Source organism: Salarias fasciatus, chromosome 11, assembly GCF_902148845.1.
Source record: "Salarias fasciatus chromosome 11, fSalaFa1.1, whole genome shotgun sequence".
NCBI classification, from domain to species: Eukaryota; Metazoa; Chordata; class Actinopteri; order Blenniiformes; family Blenniidae; genus Salarias; species Salarias fasciatus.
Window position 1 is genome coordinate 22,534,973 of NC_043755.1, and position 22,616 is coordinate 22,557,588.

Genomic DNA, 22,616 nt, shown 5'->3' on the forward strand with positions numbered 1-22,616 from the left:
AGAGATAAGTGAGCTGTCAATTCATCTTCAACTCTGATGTTGAAATCTCAAGTTCCTGATGTAAGACCGATTAGCTCTATGAACACAGAATTTCCACCTTTTATTCATCCTTTTATTAGCAGAAATATAAGAAGATACTAGTTTTGAGCAGTTTAAATCTCCATACAAACAAAAAAAAAAAAAAGCAGCAGGTAGAAGGAAGTGTCACCCATCAGCCTTTGCAGCAGGTATTGCTGACGTGGCGCTGGTCTAAATATACACAGGAGCGTCTCTCTGGTCTCATTGTTGAAGCAGCAGCGCTGTCGGCAGGTCAGTCACGTCGGCGCTCTCTCCTCTCAGGGCGACGGTGTTCGCGAGCGCCTGTCAGAGCAGCAGTACCGGCGCCTGGTGGACTTCGTGACGCGGGCCTCGCAGTTCCTGTCGCCCTCGGCGGGCTCGCTGCAGCTGCAGCCCGCCGTCACGCTGGCGGAGCCGCCGCCCTCCGTCACCAAGTGCTACCGCTACCTGGTGGACCCCGCCTTCGCCAAGGTGTTTGTCAGCAAGTTCATGACGGTGAAGAACAAGGCGCTACGCATCGGGTTCCACTGACAACGGCCGCTCCAAACAAAGCCTTAAAGAGACGACTTCCTGTCGGGAGGACCTGCCTTCCAGAGACACGTTGGCCGAATCACAGAAACACACCGAGGTCTGAGCGTCGACACTGAACTTCTCGTAGCTGGAGAGAAACGCAGAGCCGGTCGGAGTGTTCGATTCCTGTCAGGAGTGTAACGCTTCACTCTGCGGTGTTTACGTTCTGTGTTCGCCGAGTCTTGTGCCAACGTTAAGTGCAATATTATATCCACGTTGATGGACGCCAGCGATTCCAGCTGTCAACCAAAAGCTTTTCGTACGCCGTGTAACATACTTACTTGTTGGACAATAACACTGTTTTTTTGAACCGTTTCGTTCTTGCCAACCCCGACGTGATGCAAACCTGTTGCCTTTTGTAACGTACCTCTGAGATCTAATGCCTTTAATGTATATAATCAATAATATATTGTTAGAGAAATGTTTTATTAAAACCAATAATTATTAACTGGAGCTCCGTGCTTCTGTGTAAGCTTCTGGGAAACGGCGGGTTCGGTCCGGAGAGTCAGTCCTGCTGCTCGGCTCGTGTCAGGCTGGTGCTGGCTCGCGTTGCGTGCCGCCGTTTCCCTCGCCTGCCGCCTAGCGGGAAAGCATGGAGGTCAGTCTCGTGGAGGGCAGCGTGTCTGCATGTGCCGCTGACTTACTGCCTGCTGCGGAGGCGGCGGAGCGCTGCAGAGACGGGAGGCTGCAGCTGGAGGACGAGGAGGAATCTGGAAGAGAAGCTGAGCGGTCAGTAGCTCGTCGTGGTTGAATAACAAATCCAGAAACAGCAGTCAGACGTTTCCCTAAGTCCTCCTCAAGGCCGTCTTCTGGGTCGATACGTGGAGTTTTGGTGCTACTGTCCCAAAACCCTGGTCTCCACACAGATTCTGAGTAATGGTTGTTCTGATGAGAAGAGACGCCGCCGAGGAACCGCGCCGAATGTTCCGAGCTGTTTTAACCATACAAGGCTCTAAAGCTGCAGCTGAACCGGCGGCCTGACTGAGAGTCGGCGTAGGTGCTTAACACCTGACGTAATGGGAGCAGGATTTGTTTGGACTTGTTAAAATAAAGAAAAGACGTGTGACTCAGACAGCTGACAATCTCGCGGCGGCCCGTCTGCCCAGCTTTCAGGAGCCCAGATGACAATCTTTAGAGGATCAATAGACGTGTTGATAACACCTGCCAGCTCATCCATGTGCTGTGTGACTTCTGTCCACCGCTGATGATCTCCATCTGTGCTGCTCTCGGCCTCGCTCCCCTCTTTCCCCCCATTAAAACACAATTTTCACTACGCCTCATTTCCATGTATCCTCATTCATTACGGGCTGGAAGTAACTCCTGCACAGAACATTGACAATTAATGGACGAGCCGAAGTGGCTGCTTTGGCTCCGGTTTCTGCCAAGGAGACGGCCGTGATGTGTGGAGGGGGGGTGGTCTGACAGCAATTTGGCCCTGGCTGCCAGGTAATATCAGAGGCTTGGAGAAAGGAGCCTGGACGTTACTGTGGGAAAAGGCAAGGAGTCATTTCATTGTTATGGTTTCTTCCATTTACTTTGACTAGTAGCAGAGTGCCGTCAGCTGGATGGAAGAATATTGGTGTGTGTGTGTGTGTGTGTGTGTGTGTGTACCTAAGACTGAGGAGAGGGGGGTCTGACTCTGTTTCCTCAGCAGCACCTCCTCTTTCTTCAGACCCGCCATGTACTTGGAGTACGACCACGACAACTTTGGAGAAATGAACAGAATTCCTTTCAGCACAGTTTTCAGCGCGTCTTCACCGCACCAATGAAGAAGTCCTTCAGCTCCTGACCGGCTGAGGGGGAGTCAGCCGCACTTTGCTCAGTGTCCTGGACAGCTTCCTTTCACTCCCTCCATCCTGCTCTTCCTCCGTCTCGTCGTCGTAATCCATCTCTTCCTCCTCCCTGCAGCTGGAGTCTGGGCTCTCCAGCTCGTCCTGTTAAACAGAGAAAAGGTTAAAGCCGCAGCGGTGTTGATTTTCTCTGTCTCTGTCTCCTCACCTGGGCTCTCCTCCTTGCCTCCTCTTCCTCCTCCTTCCTCCTCTGTCGTCTCACTCTGGCTCTGTATTTCACTCGTTTCTCCTGCAGCAGAGGACGGAGCTGCTCCTCCTCCATGCTGTTGCGTAACTCTTCAAACTCGGGCCAGAGCTTCAGCAATTCACTGAAAACAGACATCTACACACAAGGAAACAGCAGCGTGAAGCACGGACACACACACACACACACACACACACACAGACCAGAAGAAGAGACACACTGCAGGTGCTGCACCTGTGCCTCTCTGAAGATGTAGGGGCCCAGCTGGTGGCGTTTCTCCAGGATGTGCTGGGCCTGCTCCGGGGGGATGTCGATCTGCAGGGCGGGGGGCACGGAGGAGCTGATGAAGCAGCTGATGATGGTGGAGATCTTGTGCTGGATGGTGGTCTCATCGCTGTGGGAATGGCAGAGGTCCTGCAGGAGGAAGAGGAGTGGAAGGCACCGTTAGTTGACGTTGATGCTTTCAAGCGTCGCTTCCTTTTGTATCCCTGCTGAAGTTTTTAACATCACTGATTAATCAAGACAAGTTTGCCATGACCTCAGCCTGTCAGGGCCTTTTTTTTTTTTTTTTTACCTTGTACCTCTGCACCTCCAGCCAGAAGAGCACGTCGTTCTCCAGGAAGTCTCCCTTCAGGGAGACAAAGTGCTGAAAGAGCTGGCAGGTGACTGGGTTGAGCAGGACTCGGCGAAAGAGCAGGATCTCTTTGGAGGAGCTCATCCACAAGCCTTCAGCCTGCAGAGCAGCGACACAGGGTGAAAAAAAAAATCTGTCCTCCATGTAAATACCACAACAGTTCACAGATCAAACTCCTTTACTGAGAGTATTCTGTTCTAGCCAGTGATGACTAATAATGCTGAAGACGAGGATGTTAATCATGAAGGCAGAACAGTCCTTCCTGTAATCAAGCTGCTCTGTGTAGAATGTTCATGCTTTATGTCGCAGTTCTGCTGCGGAGCGGAGAGGAGAGTAGAGGTCGGGACCAGAGCTGCATTGAAAACACTCCAAAGACTATTAAAGGGAGGTTAGTAATTCTGATGCTTTAATCTTATTTATCCTGGATCCGCTTCGGGAAAACTAACCTCCAGGTCAGAATGGTGTTTGACAACGCCGGTGCTGGAAGCCAAGTCATGAACTAAATCACACAGGCTCCGGGGCCAGGAAATGCCTTATTTCAGTCCATTCAAAATATCTCCAGCCTCCCTGGGGGACTCCCTCCTACCTTGCAGCCTTCTCTCCTCGCTCTGCGCCGGCGGAGGGCGTGATGTGAGCGGCCGTCTGCTGCCTGTGGCTGCAACACACGGGAAAACACACACACACAGGTCAAAAGTCAAAAACCGAGTAAAGAAGGATTAACACTCACTAAAGTCCTCTTCGCCGCTGGTGTAAACTCCGAGATCTCCTCTGAACCTTCTGCTCATCTCCTCCGTCGGTGTAACGTTAACCTGCCTCTCATTACTTAATGAGAGGATCCATGTGACCAAACATGGTAAGCTCGATGGCATAATGAGGTCGAATGTGTGGTTTACATGTTTCCACCTGATGAGGCAACCTGAGAGAGCGAGACAGGACGCTGACGGCGTTTAGTACTCGCTCACGTAGCACTAATGTGCGTCTGATTTCTGGTCTCCGTTTCACGTCGGGGCGAGCGTACGGCTGGAATCAAACGCAGGTCGTTTTACCGCGACACCTGAAACAATGAGACGCTCTCCGCCGAGCGCGGACCGGTTTATCTTCCACTTTTTGAATAATAAAGCGTGGAAGAGGTGTGTGGTGTTGAACACAGGCGTGCTGCTCGCTCCTGAGCTGAGGCCGATGGGAATGTGAGGAGTTCGTCCATGTTTAGGCAGAGAGCAGCGCGGCATGAATTAGGCTGGGTGTCTGAGGATCGGCTACATTTATCCAGGCGAGTGAAGGAGTGTCTGTTTCACCCCCGACCGAGAAGGTCGTCCTGCAGACGAAGCTCCAGGAAACCTCACAGTCACTCAGATATTTCAGCAGGGAATCATGAATGTTTGCTGAAAATTCAAGTTTTCTCAAAGTTCCCAATAGATCAGCAGCTGAGATCAACAACCAGGAAGGCTCAGAGTCATTTCCTGAAGATGGTGAGGGAGGAGTCCACTGGCTATATTCTGGGAATCATAGAAATCTGGTTCAAAACATCGCAGTCATTGTGGAAATGTCTCAAAAGCAGTGAACACTGATGTAATGATGAAATAAAACGTATGTCGCTGGTGGACTTGCACCTTTGCTCTGTGCTCCTGTCGCTCTGTGAACTCCGCTGAGGACAGAAACAGAGGCAGCCAGGTCCTCTCGATGTGAGTCCTGACGATGTCCCGGATCTCCTCCACTGCGGACTTTGACAGGCACCCCGACTTCAGACGCTCCAGCCCACCTGTCATCTGCAGGATCTGAAACACACGGCGGACACAGCGGTCTGCTTTCTCTCCTAATGGCTGAGGGTTTCTACAAAACCACATGAAGCGCATTTCTCGAGGTGGACAAGAGGAAGAAAAGGGGGAAACCCAACTGGAAACTCCTCTCCTCCCCGCCTCCTGCTGTGCTCTTCATCATTCCCACAAACCCCTCTGTTCTCTTCATCTCCCCTCTCTGCTTTCTGTCTTCATACATCGATCTGGCCATGTCTCCCTTTTTATATCTCCTTTATATTTCCTCTCATCTCGCAGACATGCGTGCATATGCGTGCACGCATACACAGACCCCAGAAATGAGAACCAGTCGTGGCACCGAGGAGTGATTCAGAAGATGAAAGGAGGCCAATCAGAGACTGAGTGACTGAAGGAGTGAAGGGCCAAAGCAGTAAAGCTGTCAGTCTGTTGACACGGCTCACGCAGACGAGAAGCAACGCTGAGACGCTAAGACAGCGGCCGGGCCCGATCCCCACAGCGAGAAGCGCCACGCTCAGATTCAGAGGCTGCCTTGATGGGATTTATACGACGGGAGCGACAAAGGTCATTCAGCAGAGCCGAGTCCGCATCAACAGTTAGACTGCGCTTGTCCTTCAAAGAAGGAAAAGACAAGAGCAACTTCAGACTTTGGTTAGAAACCACCGTCTGACGTGCAGATCGTCTACATCTGGATGCCCCGCCGGAGCTGGAACTGAAACCCACGCCGGCCTGCTGCTCTGCGGTGGCGGGGCTGTCGGGGCTGAAGAAGTACTTGGTGTTGAGGTATCTGGAGCAGATGTGGCGGGACCTCTCCCGTCGGACCTCGCCGTCCCTCCGGGGAGTCCTCCTGTACTGCTCCAGGTCCAGCCAGCACCTCAGATGGATGCTGAAGCCAAACAGAACAAGCATGCTGTTTTCACACACACTTTAAAGTGTGTAGAAGTGTATGTGTGTGTGTGTGTGTGTGTTGTGTGTGTACACTGCTCACTTGGCTTCCTGTCTCTTTAAGAAGGACATGAAGTGACCGATCTCATGGCGGTGACGGAGTAAAGAACCTAATCGGTAACCCTGGTACTCTGGAGACACTCTGGACCAGGACTCAGACGACCTGTGACTTTTTGAGGAGGAAGACGACGGAGTTATCGATGAAGAGGAGAACTCCGACTGACGCTGCTGCTGCTGTGGAACAGATGAAGACAGAGAGAAGAAGGTTTGGCTTCAAAACCTCACAGCATCACTTCAGAAGACCAGCAGACGTTTTAAATCACAGGATCATTTCTTCTGTCGTCCAGTGCTGGAGACGTGACTTTAGTTCCAGTCCCAGTGTTCCTGAGCCCAGAGGTGGGCGGCCGCTCTCCTTTCAGGCTCACAGGTGTGTTTTCTGGCTTTCAGCTGAGCTCCGGCGTTTTATAAATCTTGGACGGGCGGGACGCTGGCTGACCTGCTTCAGCTGCCGCTCCGATTCCTCGTACAGACTCGTCAGTTCCCTGAACTCCTGGCTGTCGACGCGACGCACCTCCTCCTGCACACACACCTGCAGGGACACACACCAAACCGCACAGATCCATCCTGAGGAAAATCAAACAACTGAAGGTTTCAGGTTCTCCGGCTGGGTACGTATGAAACTGAATATCTCCGTGAGCTTTTCACTTAACTCTTGTGTAATAATTACCTCAGAGCATCATTCTTAAGACATCATTTGTAACATTTTCCTAAAAACATTTTCCTCCAAACTACAGCCCGTGGGCCAAATTTCATCTTTAACTGGCCTTCAGCATTTTGGAAAAAGACCTACGTTTGGCCCACACATGAAGCCGTAGAGTATTTCTGGGTAAAAACACTAAATGGAGCTTTAAAAATCAATATTGTTAAGAAAAAAGACTGATGGCAGAAAATGCTGCTGCCAATCTCTGAAAACAAAACTGAAAGAAAGACAAGATGGCCATCAGAGGCGTACTGCAGCTGCTGTGACTCCACAGAGCAGATATTGTTCTGTATGTATCCCAGCCGGACATATAGCTGTTCAGAGACATTTCTGAGAGCTTTGTGTCATTATTAACTGAATGAATGGATGAATACTCCGTATGTTGACCTGCTGCAGGGACTCCTGGTCCTTGTCGACCAGCAGTGTCCACGGCTCCAGCAGGATCTGCAGGGCGTGTTCCTCCACCCCGTCAAACAGATCCTCAAACGCAGGGCTCAGCTGGTCGTACACCTCCCGGCTCATCCTCTCGTCTCCACCCAGGCTCCTCCTCGCAGAACCGCAGATGTATGTGAAGTAGAGGAGCTGGAGGAGGAGAGGAGAGCAGAGCGACAGCAGAGGGAATCATGGGAACAGCAAACAAACATGAGCAGGTGTGTTTGTGTGTGTGTGTGTGTGTTGAAGGGAGGAGCAGTAAATAGAGTCTATGCTCTGCTGCATTTTGAGGTCTACGTCTTCTGCCTTCTCCTTGATTGCTCTTTGTTGTTGTTTTTTTAACTTTGAGACATTTCTTCTCTCCAACTCTGACTCATTGTGACGGGTGATTTTTTTTTTTCCTGGCCTCAGTTCTGAAGGAGCTCCCCTTTATCTCACTGGATAATGTTTTCCTCTGCATCCAGCATTTTTATTTTTGTTTTAAATGAGCTGTAACCAATTTTTTTCCACAGAAAACATGAGATACAAAAGCACACCGATTTTCTCATGACATGAAATTAGTGTGATATTTCACATTTGGCCTGGCAGTAAAATCTCTGAAAGAACCACATGAAAAACACAGGGAATTCTGACTGTTGGTGTCCTTAACCCAGAACATGTAGTGTTTTCAATCCTGAGAACAATAAAATATGTCATGATCTGCAGAAATACATGCAGAAAATGACGTAGAACCTGACTATGACAAGAAAAGCACACAAATGCAGCAATACAATGTTGTTCACAAAAGAAGCTGATGTGCTTTCAGAATGAGGAAGTCAGCAGAAACTGCACCAGCTTCCACCTCAGTTTGAAGCAGTCGTCATGTTTTAACATCATATAAACCCAGTACATTTCCTTCTTGATCTGTGCATCATTGCAGAAACTGTATTTCCAGCGTGGAGATCAGACCTGCGCCTCCCTCTGGACTCTGTAGGCATCGAGTCCCTCCTGGTAGAACAACTCATGGTAGTGCTGCAGGTCGGTCCAGAAGTAAACTGCATTCACCCACAGCTGAGACGCAAACAAAAAGCTTAGTTTACAATCGCACACGTTTGAATGTGTGGATGTTCCACTTTCTGGCAATATTAATAATAAACTGTGCTGTAAATGAAGCGGTCATACACTGTACAGGCTGTAAAAGTGAAATTCATCACATTTACATCACAAAGTTTTTGGTACCTGATTTGAAGACTGTTCACAGAAATGAGTGAAATAGAAACCAGATCGGGATTCAGCACAGAGAGCATCTAACATCGTCTCGATTCTTCTTCTGGAAAGCTCCTCACCGCTGATAGACTGCAACTGAAGAAAAACACAACACAGCAAAATGAAGATCTCCATTCTGCAAGCATGAAAGGAAGACCAAAATAAATATTTATTTTCTTCCCATGTGTTTCTGTATTAGGATGCAAACCTTGTGGAGGAGGTCTTCAGGTGTGTGAACAGTCCGGTAGGATCGACTCCAGCAGGTTTCAGGACGTGGGACAGGTGGAGGTGTGGAGCCCTGACTGCAGCCTGTGTGTGGCGCCACAGGAGGGGGGGCAGGAGGATCCTCCTGGACACACCGTGAGAACAAGAACCGCGGAGTCCTGCAAGGGCGGAGCAGCAACACGGAGAAGTCCTCATCACGTGTAATGATGGATACACTCTGTGACTCAGCTCCTTACCAGTAGTGGAGGAGAGAGTCAGTGAGGCAGGACTGGACTGAGTGCAGTTTCTCCTCAGTCCAGCAGAGGGGGGTGGTCAGTCCCAGTCTGGAGAGCAGCTCCACGTTGAGGCAGGTGTGACTGCTGCTCGTCAGGTACCAGCTCCTCATCACAGCTAAATGCCTGACAGAAACACCACCGTATGTCCAACAGCTGTAATCTCCCCGTGCTTCAAGAATACAGACGTCTTCCAAACTACGTTCCTACGTCCCAGAAAAGCCTCCGGGCGCTCTGCGGTGTTTACCTGTTCTTTCGCTCTTTCTCTTGGGTCGCTTTCAGTCGCTCTGTGTCCATCCAGAGGTTAATCAGCTTCTCTCCTGGCGTCCCTCGCAGAAACTCCCTAAACTCCTCCAGGCCTGGCCGATTCACTTGGCAACAGGCGCCGTGGCAACAAATATCGAGGACTTTTTCCTGCCGTGTGCCTCTGCTCTCCACCTCCCCATTCTTCCAATCCCATTCAGCCTGCTCGCCTGCACTCCCCCTCTTGCCATCTTGAACTCTTTCTTTCTCTCCTTGCGATCTCTCTCTGTCATTGTCTGCTGGCCGTTGGCAAACGCTGCTTTGAGGGGATTTATCTGCGCTGGGGCAATTAGTCCCGTCTCCTGAAGTGTTTGCCCAGCTCTGGCCATCCATCAAGTTCTGCACGTCTTTCAGGACCTGTGTTACCACTCTGGCAGCCAGGTAGTCCAGCTGCTGGTCCAGGGACTCAAACATCTGCAGACTGGGCTCTCTGCGGCCCTCCTCCAGGACACCGGCTGGCCTCCAGCGCTCAGGTTTCTGTGTTTCCTCACATTTAGGTAAACGGCAGTGAGAACCTGATGAAGACAAGAAGGTAGATTAAGTTGAGCTCTCTGGCTCGGAGCAGCAGCAGTAAGATCTGGGTGGTTCAGCGCTCTCTGGGCTCACAGGTCTGTTTGTAGCCAGATGAAAAACATGGTACAGCAAGAGGGAAGATAAAATAAAAAGATCCATGACTTGGTTTTCGGGTAATGTTCACAGTACACAGAAATATGTAAACTGTCAGGTAAACACCTTCTATCTGCGAACAATGCTCTTCAGAATATGACCGTGTCCTGGTTTTCATTGTAGTTTGGTTAAACTGAGAAGGACGCAGTTGTGGAGCTGAGCGAGTGGCTCGGTCGGAGGAGCTCTTCCCTCTGTGCAGACAGACGTTTGGGTCCCACTGCAGGAGCAACTTTTCCAATCTGGACAAAACAATAATAGTTAATAGACGTGCTGTCATCACTCACAACTTACATCGTTTTTTTTTTTTTTCTTTTACCGTAATTATTGAACCTAAGCATGGCTTTATTATCAAGGTCTGTTGTCTGATCTGATCTGTACAGGGATCTGGCTTCAAGATGCATAAAGCATTAGACCAAACAGAGGACAACATGAGCATCTCAGGCATAATTATAACTCTGTAAACAATGGCTGAAATGTATTGTATCTAATAATACTCAGTGTCAGTCAAAAAAACCAGTGAAAAATAACAGATTTTATATAATGGGATCGAGCAAAAGTCCAATTTGGTTTGTCAGTTTTCAGTTGTAAGTTTTTTGACCATATTTTTTAATTGACACATTGCTTTCCATTTCTTAAAACCTCACTGATTGAAGCTGATGGTGGAATACATGGATAATAGTTTGTACTTTTTCTGAGATAGGAGCTGCTTTAGTAGGATTTCTAGAAATTGAGAAAATGACGCACATCTGCATTAAACTTCTAAATGCTGTTGCTTTGGTCTTTAGTTCAAACATGACCAGCTGGTACACCTGGCATGTAAACGTAATCCAAGAGCATATGACCGCACATCAGCCTCTAATCCAATGAGCCGTTCATTTAGTGTCGAACTGGCTCACATGACGGTTCATTCTTACCCGCAAGATGACACTTAGCAAATCTATCAAAATCCATCCTCAAGGTTTTTACTGATCCTGTTAACCAAACAAAATATCAATCTACCATATACCTCCTGTCAGTTTTCCAGGTCTGACCCACCTGGGATCAAATTCAGCTTTTTGTGGCTCTTAAAAAAGAAAAACCCACCCCTCATATAGTCAGTTACATTCAGGCTACTTTATAGCAAACGCAACACTTTTTGTGTCAAATTAGGCAGCAAGAATTCACATTTCACAGAATCTATAGAACTCCTAAAGCCATAAATTAAATGTCATTTAGCTCAAATGAGTTTTTTTAATGATGTTCCCAAACTTGTCTGTTTCATACAGTAGGATAGTGTTTATGTTCAATGTCTGTTAAGGCGGATCGTACGAGTCTATTAAAAACTACATCAAACAACAGCATTTATTATTCCTGGAGGAAATCAGTGTAAATTATGGATGCTAAAGTATTAAGAAAATCCTACACTCTTACTCTTGTTGTACCTGTATTCATGGTAACAGTCGCTTTGAAAGAAAAAGGGCAATCTTTCCCTTTTGATCCACTGAATTCCTTCTTCTGTGTCCAGACACTGCAAAGGTCAGAGAGACGTCCGTCAGCGTGGCCCCCCTCTGATAACACCCGTCAGTTAAGAAAAAGGTACCATTCCTCTGCTTACATGGACCGTGTAGTGGTTTTCCACCTTGGGCGTTGAGCCGAGGGCTGTGGGGTCACCGGTGAGGAGCAGCGATCTGCTGCGGAGCAGAGCCGATCTGATTCTGCTGGAGACGACCCCGGCTGCTCCGCTCACCACCTCAAACAGCCCAGACCTCTGGTTGAACATCAGAGACTCTGGGAAACACTACAGAAACATGTCAAAGACATGGAGGGTCTGAGAAGCCAGGTGACCCAGCAGCTGGGACGTGCGGGTCAACATTGACCTTACCGGCAGGCTCAAGAAATCATTGAAGTGGTGAAGCAGTACTGGATCAGCGGCGAGGGAACTCTCCTGAGTGGAGACGAAAACACACCGCTTAGAGACGGAGAGCGTGACATCGACTGTCACACAAGAAAACGTGAGGAAATCCAAATTGTACTCACAAAACTGTCTGCAGTCAGACGAGAAAACTCTGCAAGCACAAGAGAAGACTCGGGTTACAAAACACACAGCTACAAAAAGTCAGTTTTAACACTTCGAAAGCTCTTACCAGCTGAAATTACTCCACACATTGTTCAGAACCCAAACACCAACACCTACACACTTTGTTCAAGTTGCTTGCCTGTGAGGTCGAGCCAAGCAGCCACGAACAAACCTCTCAGTGTAATTACAGACACTGCAGGTTGCTATGGAAGTGAACTCCTTCTCAAAACAGGAGGGCAGTAAAAGTTTAACTAGACAGGAGAGTCCGAGCGAGCCAGAAAAGAAAACCTCTTATTTCATCCTCTAATACCTGCAAAAACCACTTTTACTTTATATCATTCACAGAAACTCATTATCCTTAGTAACAAAGATCACTTGTATTTAAATAATTATGACCTCAACTTAAACTTGAAGCTAATGCTTTGTGCCACTAGATGGCGCCACATACTTGATACAGAATACCTTCAAGCTTGGTGAGACAAGAAAAAAAGACAAGTATACAAAAAAAAAAGTTTATTATGAAAATTCGTCTTGAAAACATGTTAAAAGCCAAAAAACATTCTGTGTGTATAGAAAAATACATCAGCAGCTCAGTGAAATCATTCTATGCCGACAAGACCTTCACATCGATAAAACAGTGTTTGCAAAAGAAAAAAGTAGACGACATGCACAAACAGTTAAGAATTGTCCTCGTGTGACCAAAGGTCAGTCTGCTGCTCAAACGGGAAAAAAAAAAAAAAAAAAGTGGCGGTGCTGCAAACGGAGTGTGATCACAGTCTTCGAATGTTTCGTTTGCTCTCAGCACTTCCTGGGATCAGGGTGCTCTTGGTTCGGCGGCCCGCCGACTGACTGGCGCACTCTCTGGAGCCGTGGAAGGAGCACAGGCACGATGTGCAGAACTGAAACGCGCAGTCCGCTCTGCTGCAGACGCCTTCCCGCTTCGTGGAATGACACCTGGCAGGACTTTCACATTTAGGGCACGGCTTCAGGCACTCGTCACTAAAGAGAGTTTTGGCAACCTGAAAGAGAAAAGTGCTTTGTGAATTCTATAATTCTACAAGTGAACAAGTGTACAGACTATCAGGACTGAACTGACTTCTACGTAGTTGTTGCGTCTGTTGCTGTTGCCTGAATGTGACAGCGGGGTTAAAGTGCGGTTTCCTGACTGGGGGGTGCAGAAGCTGGAGGTCCTGGCCTGGGCCTGGACCATCTTCAGGGCCGACCTCTGAAAGGCTCTGGTGTCGGCGTCAAAGACTTTCCCACCACCGCCATTCTGCAACACAACAGCAAAAAAGCCTATTTAGCATTTCAGCAGCATCGTATCACTAAACTTGAACATTTTCAACAGCTGCAGTTACAGTCATGGACTGATCTGAGATATCCGACTGAATTTAAGTGTTTTCAGACAGGACTCCACACATGAGCCCAGGAAAACCTCAAGAACCTGTTCAAGTCCAAAAACCGTTCACATCAAACACTAAAAACTAGTCATTCAACAGCTTTCAGTCACATCGTACCTCAAGAGCTGTTTCAACTTCGTTCAGGTAATTTCTTTTCCTGAGGCGTGCCTGCTTGTCCTGCTGGACAATTTCATCCCAGTTTCTGCACACTTTTGAAAAACTGAAAACAAAGCCAACATGAGATCAAAACTTTCACAAACACACACACACACACACACACATACAATTTGAGTTTCAAACTTGTTTATCTTGTCCAAATGAAATTAAAGTAAAATACTACAAACTGAAGCTGTCAGTTTACACTGTATAATGTAAAGGTCATGTCCTGTGGTCTGGATTCAGTGCTTTGATTTTTATTCAACTATAGACAACAAAAATAGGAATGTTGTGAGTGAATAAAACCTTTTGCGATCACAAACGATGGATTCATCACCTGCAGACGCTGTTGGAGTCCAGCAGGCCGAGTATGAGGGTCAGGATGTGTCTGAGGTTCCTCTTCGTCAGCTCCGTCAGTATGTCCACCTGGCCCAGGCCCATCTTCCTACCGATCAGTCCAGCTAATGGCATCGTGGTCCTGAGCGTCACCTGGGTCTCCAGCAGTCCTGCCGAGCACTTCAGCTGCTCCTTCAGGGTGGAGCTTCGGCCGGCCAACAGAAGGGCGTTCTGCCGGCACAGCGCCTGGACCAGCTCCAGAGCCGGAGTCAGGGACCGGCTGGAGGGGGTCTTCCTGACGGGTGTGACGGTTGAAGGCTCCGTGCTCTGAGGTGTCCTGTTCTCTAACTTAGTCGTGGGCCCTCTCTGCGGAGTGACATACTCCTGTTTTGCACAGGTCAGACTGTTATCACAAAAAACAGAGAGAGCTCTTCGAGGGGTGGCGTCGGTGAAAACCTCATCTTCTGTGAAGCAGCCGGGGGACTGCGGAGGCTTCAGGTGCTTTTTGTGTGCAGGATCGCTCTTGGTCTGGCGATTCTGCTTCTGTATGTGCTTTTTGTCGGCAGCATCCTCCTCAGACTGAGAGCCACCTTCTTTAAGTGTAGAAAGCCTGTGCTGACGCTGCAAACGGGGCCGGCGCTTTGTCTCGGCCACATTTGGGGTTTTGCAGTTTGCTTTAGGTCCGGAGCGCAGAAGCTCCTGGAAGGAGCCGTCGTGATCCTCTGAGGACTCCTGGGATTTATCAAGAGAACCGAAACCACTGTCCTCACGCAAGTACCTGTTCCAACATTAGAGAGGAGTTGATGCAGCTGGGTTCATAGACTCAATTAGCAGGAAACATGCAGAGTTCAAAATAAAGAAAAAGCTCATACCTGACATATTTGGGTGTCACTGTGGAAGGCGGAGTGTACAAGGCAGTGGAGCCGTTATGTGGGTTATTCGTGTCACCGCCAACAGGCAAAAATTCACTAAAATCCAGCGTCCCGACGTTAGACTGACGAGGTGAACAAACGCCGAGGCTAAAATCTGAGTCTGTGAACAAGTCTCTTTCAAAACTAGATGCGGACCCAGAGTAGAGCACGGCATCGTTGAGAGTGGAGGTTCTCATCTGTGTGAATCGAAGGCGGCGTTTCCTTCCAGACAGCGACCGGTCCTGGTCCGCACTCCAACAGTTGGAGGCATTGGTAATATCTAAAGACTCAAAGGATGCACTGAGCTGGTGCTCTGACCTGGCGCCCAGAGAGGCTTCGTTCCCTCCGCCACATGGCGATCTGGCACTTGTATTTTCAACACCCGTGTTAGATTTGCACATAAGAAGCCTTTTTCGCACTGAGGCATCCCTTTTGTGGACTTTTGGGGTTTGGCACCAGTTAGCTTCTGGTGGACTTTGAGCTTGCAGACAGTCTTTGGTTAGAAATCTCAGTGCTTCCTTGCCCCCTTTGTTTTGAGTCACCCTGAGGTTTTCTTTAGGCGTTTCATCTAAGTCTATGGGAGACACAGCCTTCTGTGAGTGTGTGGTATTCCCCAGTTTCTGAAACACACCTGAGTATCCACTGTCAGGGGAATCATAACCACGCTGGTCTTTGCCACAGCTCTGGTAGACATTGAGGTCCGGAGTGCTCTGCATTTTCCTCCTCCTGTGAACAGCTTGTGATGAGTGTGGAAGACGCACAATGCCCTGAAAACAGACAAGAAGTAGTTATTAAAACCATGTTACAAGAGTGAGAAGAAGAAGAAAACCCACACCTGCATCCACTGATATGGTTGAGCAATATCTCCCAATTCGGGGGACTTGACATTTGCATTGTGTGTGATTAACATTGTGTGCGTGTGGTTCAGCAGGTTTCTTCCTGCTGAGACAGTTTTTCCTTTCCACCGTCTCCTCTGCTTTCACATGTGGAATTGTGGGGGGATTTTTTTTTCTCTGTAAAATTTCCTTGAAATTACTTGTGTTTTATGGTGCTATCAAGGTTAAATTTAATATCCTGTGTTAAGGCAGGTATCAGCCTTTTACTTCAATCCTGGAAACTGATGATTTATAAAAGCCTTGGAAATCAAGTTATCCTCTTTGGAAGCTGGGTAAGTGTTGGGGACATACAGTATTGTATATTTTTGAAGTGGCTATGTGGATCCAGAATAATAAATGTACGTTCCTGTGATAGAGACACTTTGCAGGGAAGAAAAATTAAGCTCAGGGCTTAGGTTTAAGGTTTTTTTTTTTTGTTTGTTTGTTTGTTTGTTTTTTAAACAACAGGTTCATACACCCTTAGACTGACTTGACATTCCTAGCTTTACCACTTATTTCATTATTCATCTTTTGATAACTTAAATATTTATTGTCGTTCTAAATGGGCTCTGGTTTTAACACGTTTGTGCTACATTGTGTGAAAAGTGCTTTCTAAGTAAAGCTAAACTTAATGCGGGCAGTGTTTCCTCAGTTTTGATATGTTTTTAACTGTTTTATTGGTATTCAGGGTGTGGTTTTAGTAGAATGAGCTTGAAGCTGCAGAGGTCTGGACAATCAGCTGTTAGCAGCCTCAGCTGCGTTGCTACAGAGACAGTCCCACTTCTCTGTGCCGCTTCAGAAGGAGCTGCAGCCGCCAAAAAGCTCCGGAGGGACCCGGGGGACTCCCTCCACCCACAGCCCGACACGACGACCGGGATTTAACACGTAGCGTTTTAATTAAAGGCTCTTTCTGCTTTTCATTAAATGTCCTTATTTCCGCATTATGAAGAAAAAAAACGACCCTCTGGTTCCTTGAACGCACCATTGTTACCCAAACTAAGTCCAGTCTAAAACTCCTTCAGCCAGTTAACACCAGAGGAGCCTTATATAGTCTACATTCCAAAAACACATTGAACTGAAGTATTCTGTCTTTTCAACGCAGCATATAAATAAATCACTAACGAGTTCGCGCCGAGTCACGTCAAAAACGCAAACACGGAGGATTTCAGTTAGTGTCCTTCAACAACAATACTCCCAATAAAAGTGACATTTAGCACAAAACACCGACTGGCAGACAGGAAACACTCACCGACAGATTAAAAACAGGACTGCGGCGTGGGTTACACGCTCTCCTGCACACAGCTGATCGCTCCCACACAATGACCGGACCGCCTTTCAAATTTAGAGCCCTCCAGCCGCCGGGTCACGTGACCTTTGCCTCGAGTATAGACGTAGTGGAAGTAGATACACAGATATATAAAAATAGAGACAGTCACAGAAATTCAAATGCATTAAAAAAAGACACATTTAGACACGTATAAACAGAAACATCCACATATCTACTTTATATCTACACATATGTACTTTTAACTTGTTTTACTTTTTTACTTTGTACTTTTTTTTTTACTTTTTTACTATCTTAGTACTTTATTTTAATTTCATATAATATTTTGTCACGTTTTAGCTGTTTAATTTCAGTGTTTCCTCAGGGGGGTCCTTCTCACCGGGAGTTGGTCCCGGTCTGGTGTTGGGGTTACTGTGCCTGGGTCCTCTGGTCCCAGCAGGCCTGGGGGTCTCCACACTTCGGTGTGCGGGTTTCCTTGGTCTGGTGGGGTCGGAGGTCGGGTGCTGGAGCCCCAGTGTTAAAAGACCCTCGATTTCTCCTGGTGTGGATGGCCCCACTGGTAGTGTTTCCCCAAGATGCTCAGTGCCATGCCATGTCTCCTGTGTTCTGTGCAATATAATGGGTGTGTGTGTGTGTGTGTGTGTGTGTGTGTGTGTGTGTGTGTGTGTGTGTGTGTGTGTGTGTGTGTGTGTGTGTGTGTGTGTGTGTGTTCTCGTATTTCTATCCTTGTCGGGGCCAAATGTCCCCACAAGGATAGCAAAACGTGGAACGACGTGCCTTGTGGGGACCTTTTTCCGGTCCTAAGTAGGAGAAACAGTGTTTTCTTGACCATGTTGTTGTTACTGAAAAAAGTAAAAGTGCAAAAACATTTCTTTAGGGTTAGGCTTTGTTGTGGTGTGGGTTAGGGTTAGGGTAAGGGTCAGGGTTAGGGGCTACACATGAATGGGAGTCAATGGACGGTCCCCACGAGGATAGAAATACGAGACTGAGCGTGTGTGTGTGTGTGTGTGTGTGTGTGTGTGTGTGTGTGTGTGTGTGTGAGTGTGTGTGTGTGTGTGTGTGTGTGTGTGTGTGTGTGTGTGTGTGTGTGTGTGTGTGTGTGTGTGTGTGTGTGTGTGTGTGTGTTTGTGCACGCGCGCGCGTGTGTGCGTGTGTGCGTGCGTGCTTGCGCGTGTGGTGCATAATGTTTTTAATTCTTCTGGTTTTTATATGTTTTTAATGTTCAGCACTTTGTGTTATTTTTATAAATATGAAAAGCGCTATATCAAATAAAATTTGATTGATTGATTGATTGAATGTGATATCGACATATGAAAAGACACACAAAGACATGCACAAATAAAAAGGCACAGTTATAGATGTGTTAATTGTCAGCAGCCAAACTGAATGTCAAGCTTTATATTAAAAAAAAACATATCACCACCCTTATATCACTACCCTGTTGCAGCTTTTAAAGTTGAAGTAGTCTGGTTTATATCAAAAACTATTTTGGCATTGAAACCAAAAATGTGTCTTCTTTGTCTTTAAAAATGTTTATTCAGAATAGCAGAATTTACTAATTGCAACCAACTCTTTTCTAGAAATATGATTCCTATTTAAATGTTCTATATATTAGGCTGTATCTGATCTATGTAAAGGTATGTCAAACTCATTTTAGTTCAGAGGCCACGTACAGCATCATCTGGGAAGATAGTCGCATAATTACCTTGAAATTCTAACTTCAAAGTTTTTCTTTGGTATGGTGTGGCGTATTAGTTTTGAAATAAACCAGAGGAGTCAGATGGTACCAGAAATCACTACAGTGTCAACATGAAGCCAGTTTTAATGATAGTTTGTGGATTACATTTTGCATCTGTTTTCACAAACTCACTCTGACCAAATGGCATCGAGGTCGATGCTCATTTTCATGTCATGGCAGCAACCTCTGCTTGCAACCTATGAAGAAAACTGTGCTCAAAGTTAAAAGTCAGTGTTTTTTTTTGTTTGTTTGTTTGTTTGTTTGTTTGTTTTGGTCGTTTCCTGGGCCTCTTGTGGGCCACTTTTGTTTTTGGCCTGCAGGCCTTTATATTTGACAATCGCTGGAAGTGGAAGTGGCTGCCCTGAAGGAGACTCATCCAATATGGCGGCCACACTGAGCGTACCTCAAGTAGCCAATGAAACGTCGACTTCTTCCGCCTGCAGTTACCATGACAACTCCCCACACCGCAGCTGGAGTTTGGATCACCGTTAGCAGGTACGGAAAATCTTTCTTTAGCGACAAACTTGCTAACTTTATGCTTAAATTAAAATATAAATTGGAGCTTTTAAGTCTCAGTTTGGAACATATCACTCTTGTGTAGCCTGCTAATCTTATTTACCTTATCTCTGACGACGAGGAAGCTAGCGAACAACACTTAGATGTCATTCACTTGTAATGGGTTTATTTTAATATTGCAGACTTGTTTGACAATATCTGAAAAAAAATCACTGAAGTGCGTTTCTCTCCAGGAATGAGAGCGTACCAAAGCCAGTCCATGACCAGTGACTACAGTGGGAAAGTCCCTGCGGAGCATCTGGATTATGGATACATCGAAACATGCAGGGATGTGAAATACCTGGAGAAGATACTGAGCGTACTGAGGTAAAACAAATGCACATAACTTTTCTTGCTGTGTGATGAGGAGAACCCGGATTATATACATTAAATAAAGGTCTTATCCATGTGGCTGCAGGCTTCATACACATGCAGTCAGAACTATGTAGCTTGTGTAAAGTGTTCAAGTGTTCTTTGTTTACTTGCTAGGATGAGCTTATTTCTATAGGGATATTAATATGGAAATTGTTTCCTCATGCAGTGTAAAGTTGAACAAGCTCTGTTTTGTTGTTCTGTCGTTTATTTTCCACTTAAATCTATATTTGAAAACTTGTTTTCATAAAAAATGAATACAAACCAGTCAATGCCACTGGGGATGTGAATTCATGTTGTGCTCACCTTGAAAAATTTGCATTTTCAATCGAGTTTGCTTTTGCTTAAAGGTCTGGCAAAGAGGGCATTTATCCCCATCTGGTCCAGTTCTGTGAGAATCACTTGGAAAAACTGAACCCTGGGAGCAGAGCTCTCAGGCAATCCGTCCCTGTGGCCACAGCAAGCAGCCTCTCTGAAGATGAGTGGATGCAGATTTCTGATGACCTGAAGGTGATGAACACATGACACGGTGTTTTACATGAAGTCCTGTTTGTCTGAAGTTGCAGAAAATCAGATATGTTGTTTTCTCCCCAGATATGGCAAGAAGAAACCAAAAAGAATGAAAATTTTCTGAAAAATTCGTCATTAATTGATGATGGTTTAATAGAAAATTTGCCTCCCGTAAGAGGCTCCAATTGCTTTGTTTCATTAAATAAGGTAAAAAAATATATATCATAAACTACAGAGCGTGTGGTACACATACTTATACGCAAGACAGATTCCTAAATGAAGTCTTTTTTTAACTCTAGAATTCAGTTCCAAAGAAAAGACCCTCAAAACCCCCTGTACCACGGGATTACAGAGAGTGGGACCGGTGAGTGCCCTAAATCTTTCTCCATGTTTGTTAAAAAAGAGCTACTGTATGCAGCCTCCCATTTTAATGCACCACATTCAGTGGCACAAACTTGTGTTGGGATAGCCAACCCAGCCAATATATATATAAAGTTTGCCTTTTTCAACACAAGTTTAATTTCTTCTTCAGGTTCGATGTGGACAAAGAGTGTGAAAATATTGATGAGGTTGAGGTGAAAAATGATCCACCTGCCATTTTTAACACTGGACGTCATCACATCAAGACGAAAGTGGACGTCTCATGTAATGAATTGTCTGCTCTGGTCATTGCAGATCGTTCTTTCTTTACATGAGCATGTGCTCAACATGTATGATTTGTCAGCACTGTCACAACAGGAGAAGCTCCGTCTGTCAAACCGAGAAAAGGATAAAGGGAATGAAGCTTTCAGAGCCCGTGATTACGAGGAGGCGGTCTCATACTACTCCAGGTCTGGTCATTTAAACAGCCTGATGATTGTGAAAGGCATTTTACGTCTCTCCAGGGAAGCATATTGCTTAACTTGGCATTTAAGCCGGCTGTCTATTGCAGTTTGACATCCGTCCTGTTTATTGTGGTGGGAGCATTCTTACATTAACAGCACTGCTTCATCCCATTAAAGGAGCCTTTCTATTATACCGACTGTGGCTGCGTACAACAACCGAGCCCAGGCGCAGATCAATCTCCAGCACTGGCCCGGCGCCATGAGAGACTGCCAGAGTGTCCTCCAGCTAGAGCCAGGCAATATCAAAGGTGCTTTCCTGCATTCCCATATTGCTTTTAAATCATTTCACCTTTCATTCTATGATTGGTTGAATTTATTCCCATGGTTGAAGGAGATTTGCTTCATAATACATGACGTCTGTCTCCATCATCAGCCCTGCTGCGACGTGCTACTGCTCACAATCAAATGGGAAACTGGCAGATGGCTGCCGAAGACCTGAGGACGGTGCTGAGAGAAGAGCCGCACAACACTACAGCCACAGTAGGTAACAGACGGACTCCTGTGGGGATGTCAAACATGTGGCCCACAGGCCAAAACAGGACCACCACAGGGATGAGCTTAGGCCAGCAGCATCACATTCATTTCAGTTCAGACCACTCACAGAACAATTTCATCTGGAGTGACTGATTGAATAGTAACATAGTGACCTTTTTTTTTCTTTCTTTCTTTTCAAAGCCAAATGGTTAGTACAGAAAATTACTATAACATATATCTCAACATAAACATAAATAATACATCCTGGTATAAAATACAGTGAAATGTCAAAAAATCATCTCTACAGTAACACACTTTGCAGCATTTAGCATGCTGGTTTTGAGGCTGATGCTAGTTGGGTCTCAGTGTTGTGTTGTGTTCAGTATTGCATTAAAGGTTGCTTTTTTTTTTTTGTTAGGAGATTATCAGGTGCAAGTCATTGACAGTATGGTGTAAGCTTAACGCCTGCTGTAGCAACAGTAAAAACTAGCTAGTGTTTTTGTATCCCAGTACTATTTAGAATGCGTGATGTTTAGTTTTTCTTGTCGCTTAGATTTTTTTTGTATTTAATTGTTCCTCGCATGATTCCTGTTTTTTAATTTCATTCTGAGAGTTCAACACTGTGCAATGATGTCAAGAAATGTTCCACAATATCATTGTTGTTTTATACAAAGTAACTCTGAAGATAATCACAGTGAGAAAGTTTTAGTTTTTCTTTTTCTAAATACATTTCAAGTAACTGTTATTGAGTTTACTATAGAAAATAGAAAACTGCATCAAATGTCAATTCTAATTGTTTACTGTAATTTTATCCGGAAACATGGAGTTGATATTCTTTATAGATTTCTGCATTTATTTTCACTGGGCCAATGCAGTTGATATGAAATTGGTCTGATTATCAGAGAAGTTGAGTGATGTGTCAGCCCATCTGTTGTCCTGCAGGGGGCGCCAGGTGATTCTGTGAGATCAGAGACTTTTAAACAAGGTTACATGAAGTCATGGGGTCTAAGATGATAACGAGGGAATGATGTTTCAGTAGTTCTGTGCTGGAGGGAGAACTTCTGCTTTACTCTCCACTTCAGAAACATTAATGTTAGAATGTGTCTCTACTTTTATTAGGGTCTGTAAGGATGTTTTAACACAATACTG

General features: G+C 46.2%; 3 protein-coding genes across 4 annotated transcripts in view; 1 reads left to right on the plus strand and 2 right to left on the minus strand.

Annotated features, from left to right (window-relative positions):
* The window catches only part of vps13b (vacuolar protein sorting 13 homolog B), a 312,159-nt gene extending 311,104 nt beyond the window's left edge, over positions 1–1,055 (plus strand). For both annotated transcript variants that reach the window (XM_030102906.1, XM_030102905.1), the window contains exon 68: positions 340–1,055. In XM_030102906.1, the coding sequence (XP_029958766.1) occupies positions 340–588 (249 nt within the window). In that variant the 3' untranslated portion in view covers positions 589–1,055. The remainder of the gene's footprint in view (positions 1–339) is intronic.
* rgs22 (regulator of G protein signaling 22) lies at positions 1,055–12,060 on the minus strand. The gene is made up of 24 exons (XM_030102415.1): positions 12,039–12,060; positions 11,932–11,960; positions 11,777–11,839; positions 11,510–11,692; positions 11,337–11,422; positions 9,997–10,154; positions 9,194–9,764; positions 8,911–9,072; positions 8,658–8,832; positions 8,423–8,545; positions 8,153–8,254; positions 7,160–7,354; positions 6,509–6,601; positions 6,056–6,246; positions 5,791–5,953; positions 4,900–5,070; positions 3,882–3,944; positions 3,236–3,394; positions 2,896–3,075; positions 2,626–2,799; positions 2,418–2,561; positions 2,239–2,332; positions 1,272–1,337; positions 1,055–1,206 (listed from the first exon to the last, which is right to left on the minus strand). Exons 1-24 carry the CDS (start codon positions 12,058–12,060, stop codon positions 1,133–1,135), a joined length of 3,441 nt encoding a protein of 1,146 aa, XP_029958275.1. The 3' UTR covers positions 1,055–1,132.
* A 681-nt stretch (positions 12,061–12,741) lies between these two features.
* On the minus strand, positions 12,742–15,128 carry fbxo43 (F-box protein 43). Its single transcript, XM_030102428.1, has 6 exons — positions 15,093–15,128; positions 14,736–14,857; positions 13,865–14,641; positions 13,489–13,591; positions 13,068–13,244; positions 12,742–12,990 (listed from the first exon to the last, which is right to left on the minus strand). Exons 1-6 carry the CDS (start codon positions 15,126–15,128, stop codon positions 12,742–12,744), a joined length of 1,464 nt encoding a protein of 487 aa, XP_029958288.1.
* Between the last annotated feature and the right edge of the window lie 7,488 nt (positions 15,129–22,616).

Excerpts from the sequence above, each read along its gene's own strand:
- rgs22 (XM_030102415.1), bottom strand. The coding sequence starts at position 12,060 with ATGTGTGGAGTAATTTCAGCTG. Across the intron at positions 6,247-6,508 it reads CGGAGCGGCAGCTGAAGCAG|CAGCAGCAGCGTCAGTCGGA; the intron begins GTCAGCCAGCGT and ends TCTGTTCCACAG. Across the intron at positions 1,207-1,271 it reads CGCCGCCTCCGCAGCAGGCA|GCGGCAGGCGAGGGAAACGG; the intron begins GTAAGTCAGCGG and ends CTTTCCCGCTAG.
- fbxo43 (XM_030102428.1), bottom strand. The coding sequence starts at position 15,128 with ATGTGGCGGAGGGAACGAAGCCTCTCTGGGCGCCAG. Across the intron at positions 14,642-14,735 it reads GTGACACCCAAATATGTCAG|GTACTTGCGTGAGGACAGTG; the intron begins GTATGAGCTTTT and ends ATGTTGGAACAG. Across the intron at positions 12,991-13,067 it reads GACGCAACAACTACGTAGAA|GTTGCCAAAACTCTCTTTAG; the intron begins GTCAGTTCAGTC and ends TTTCTCTTTCAG.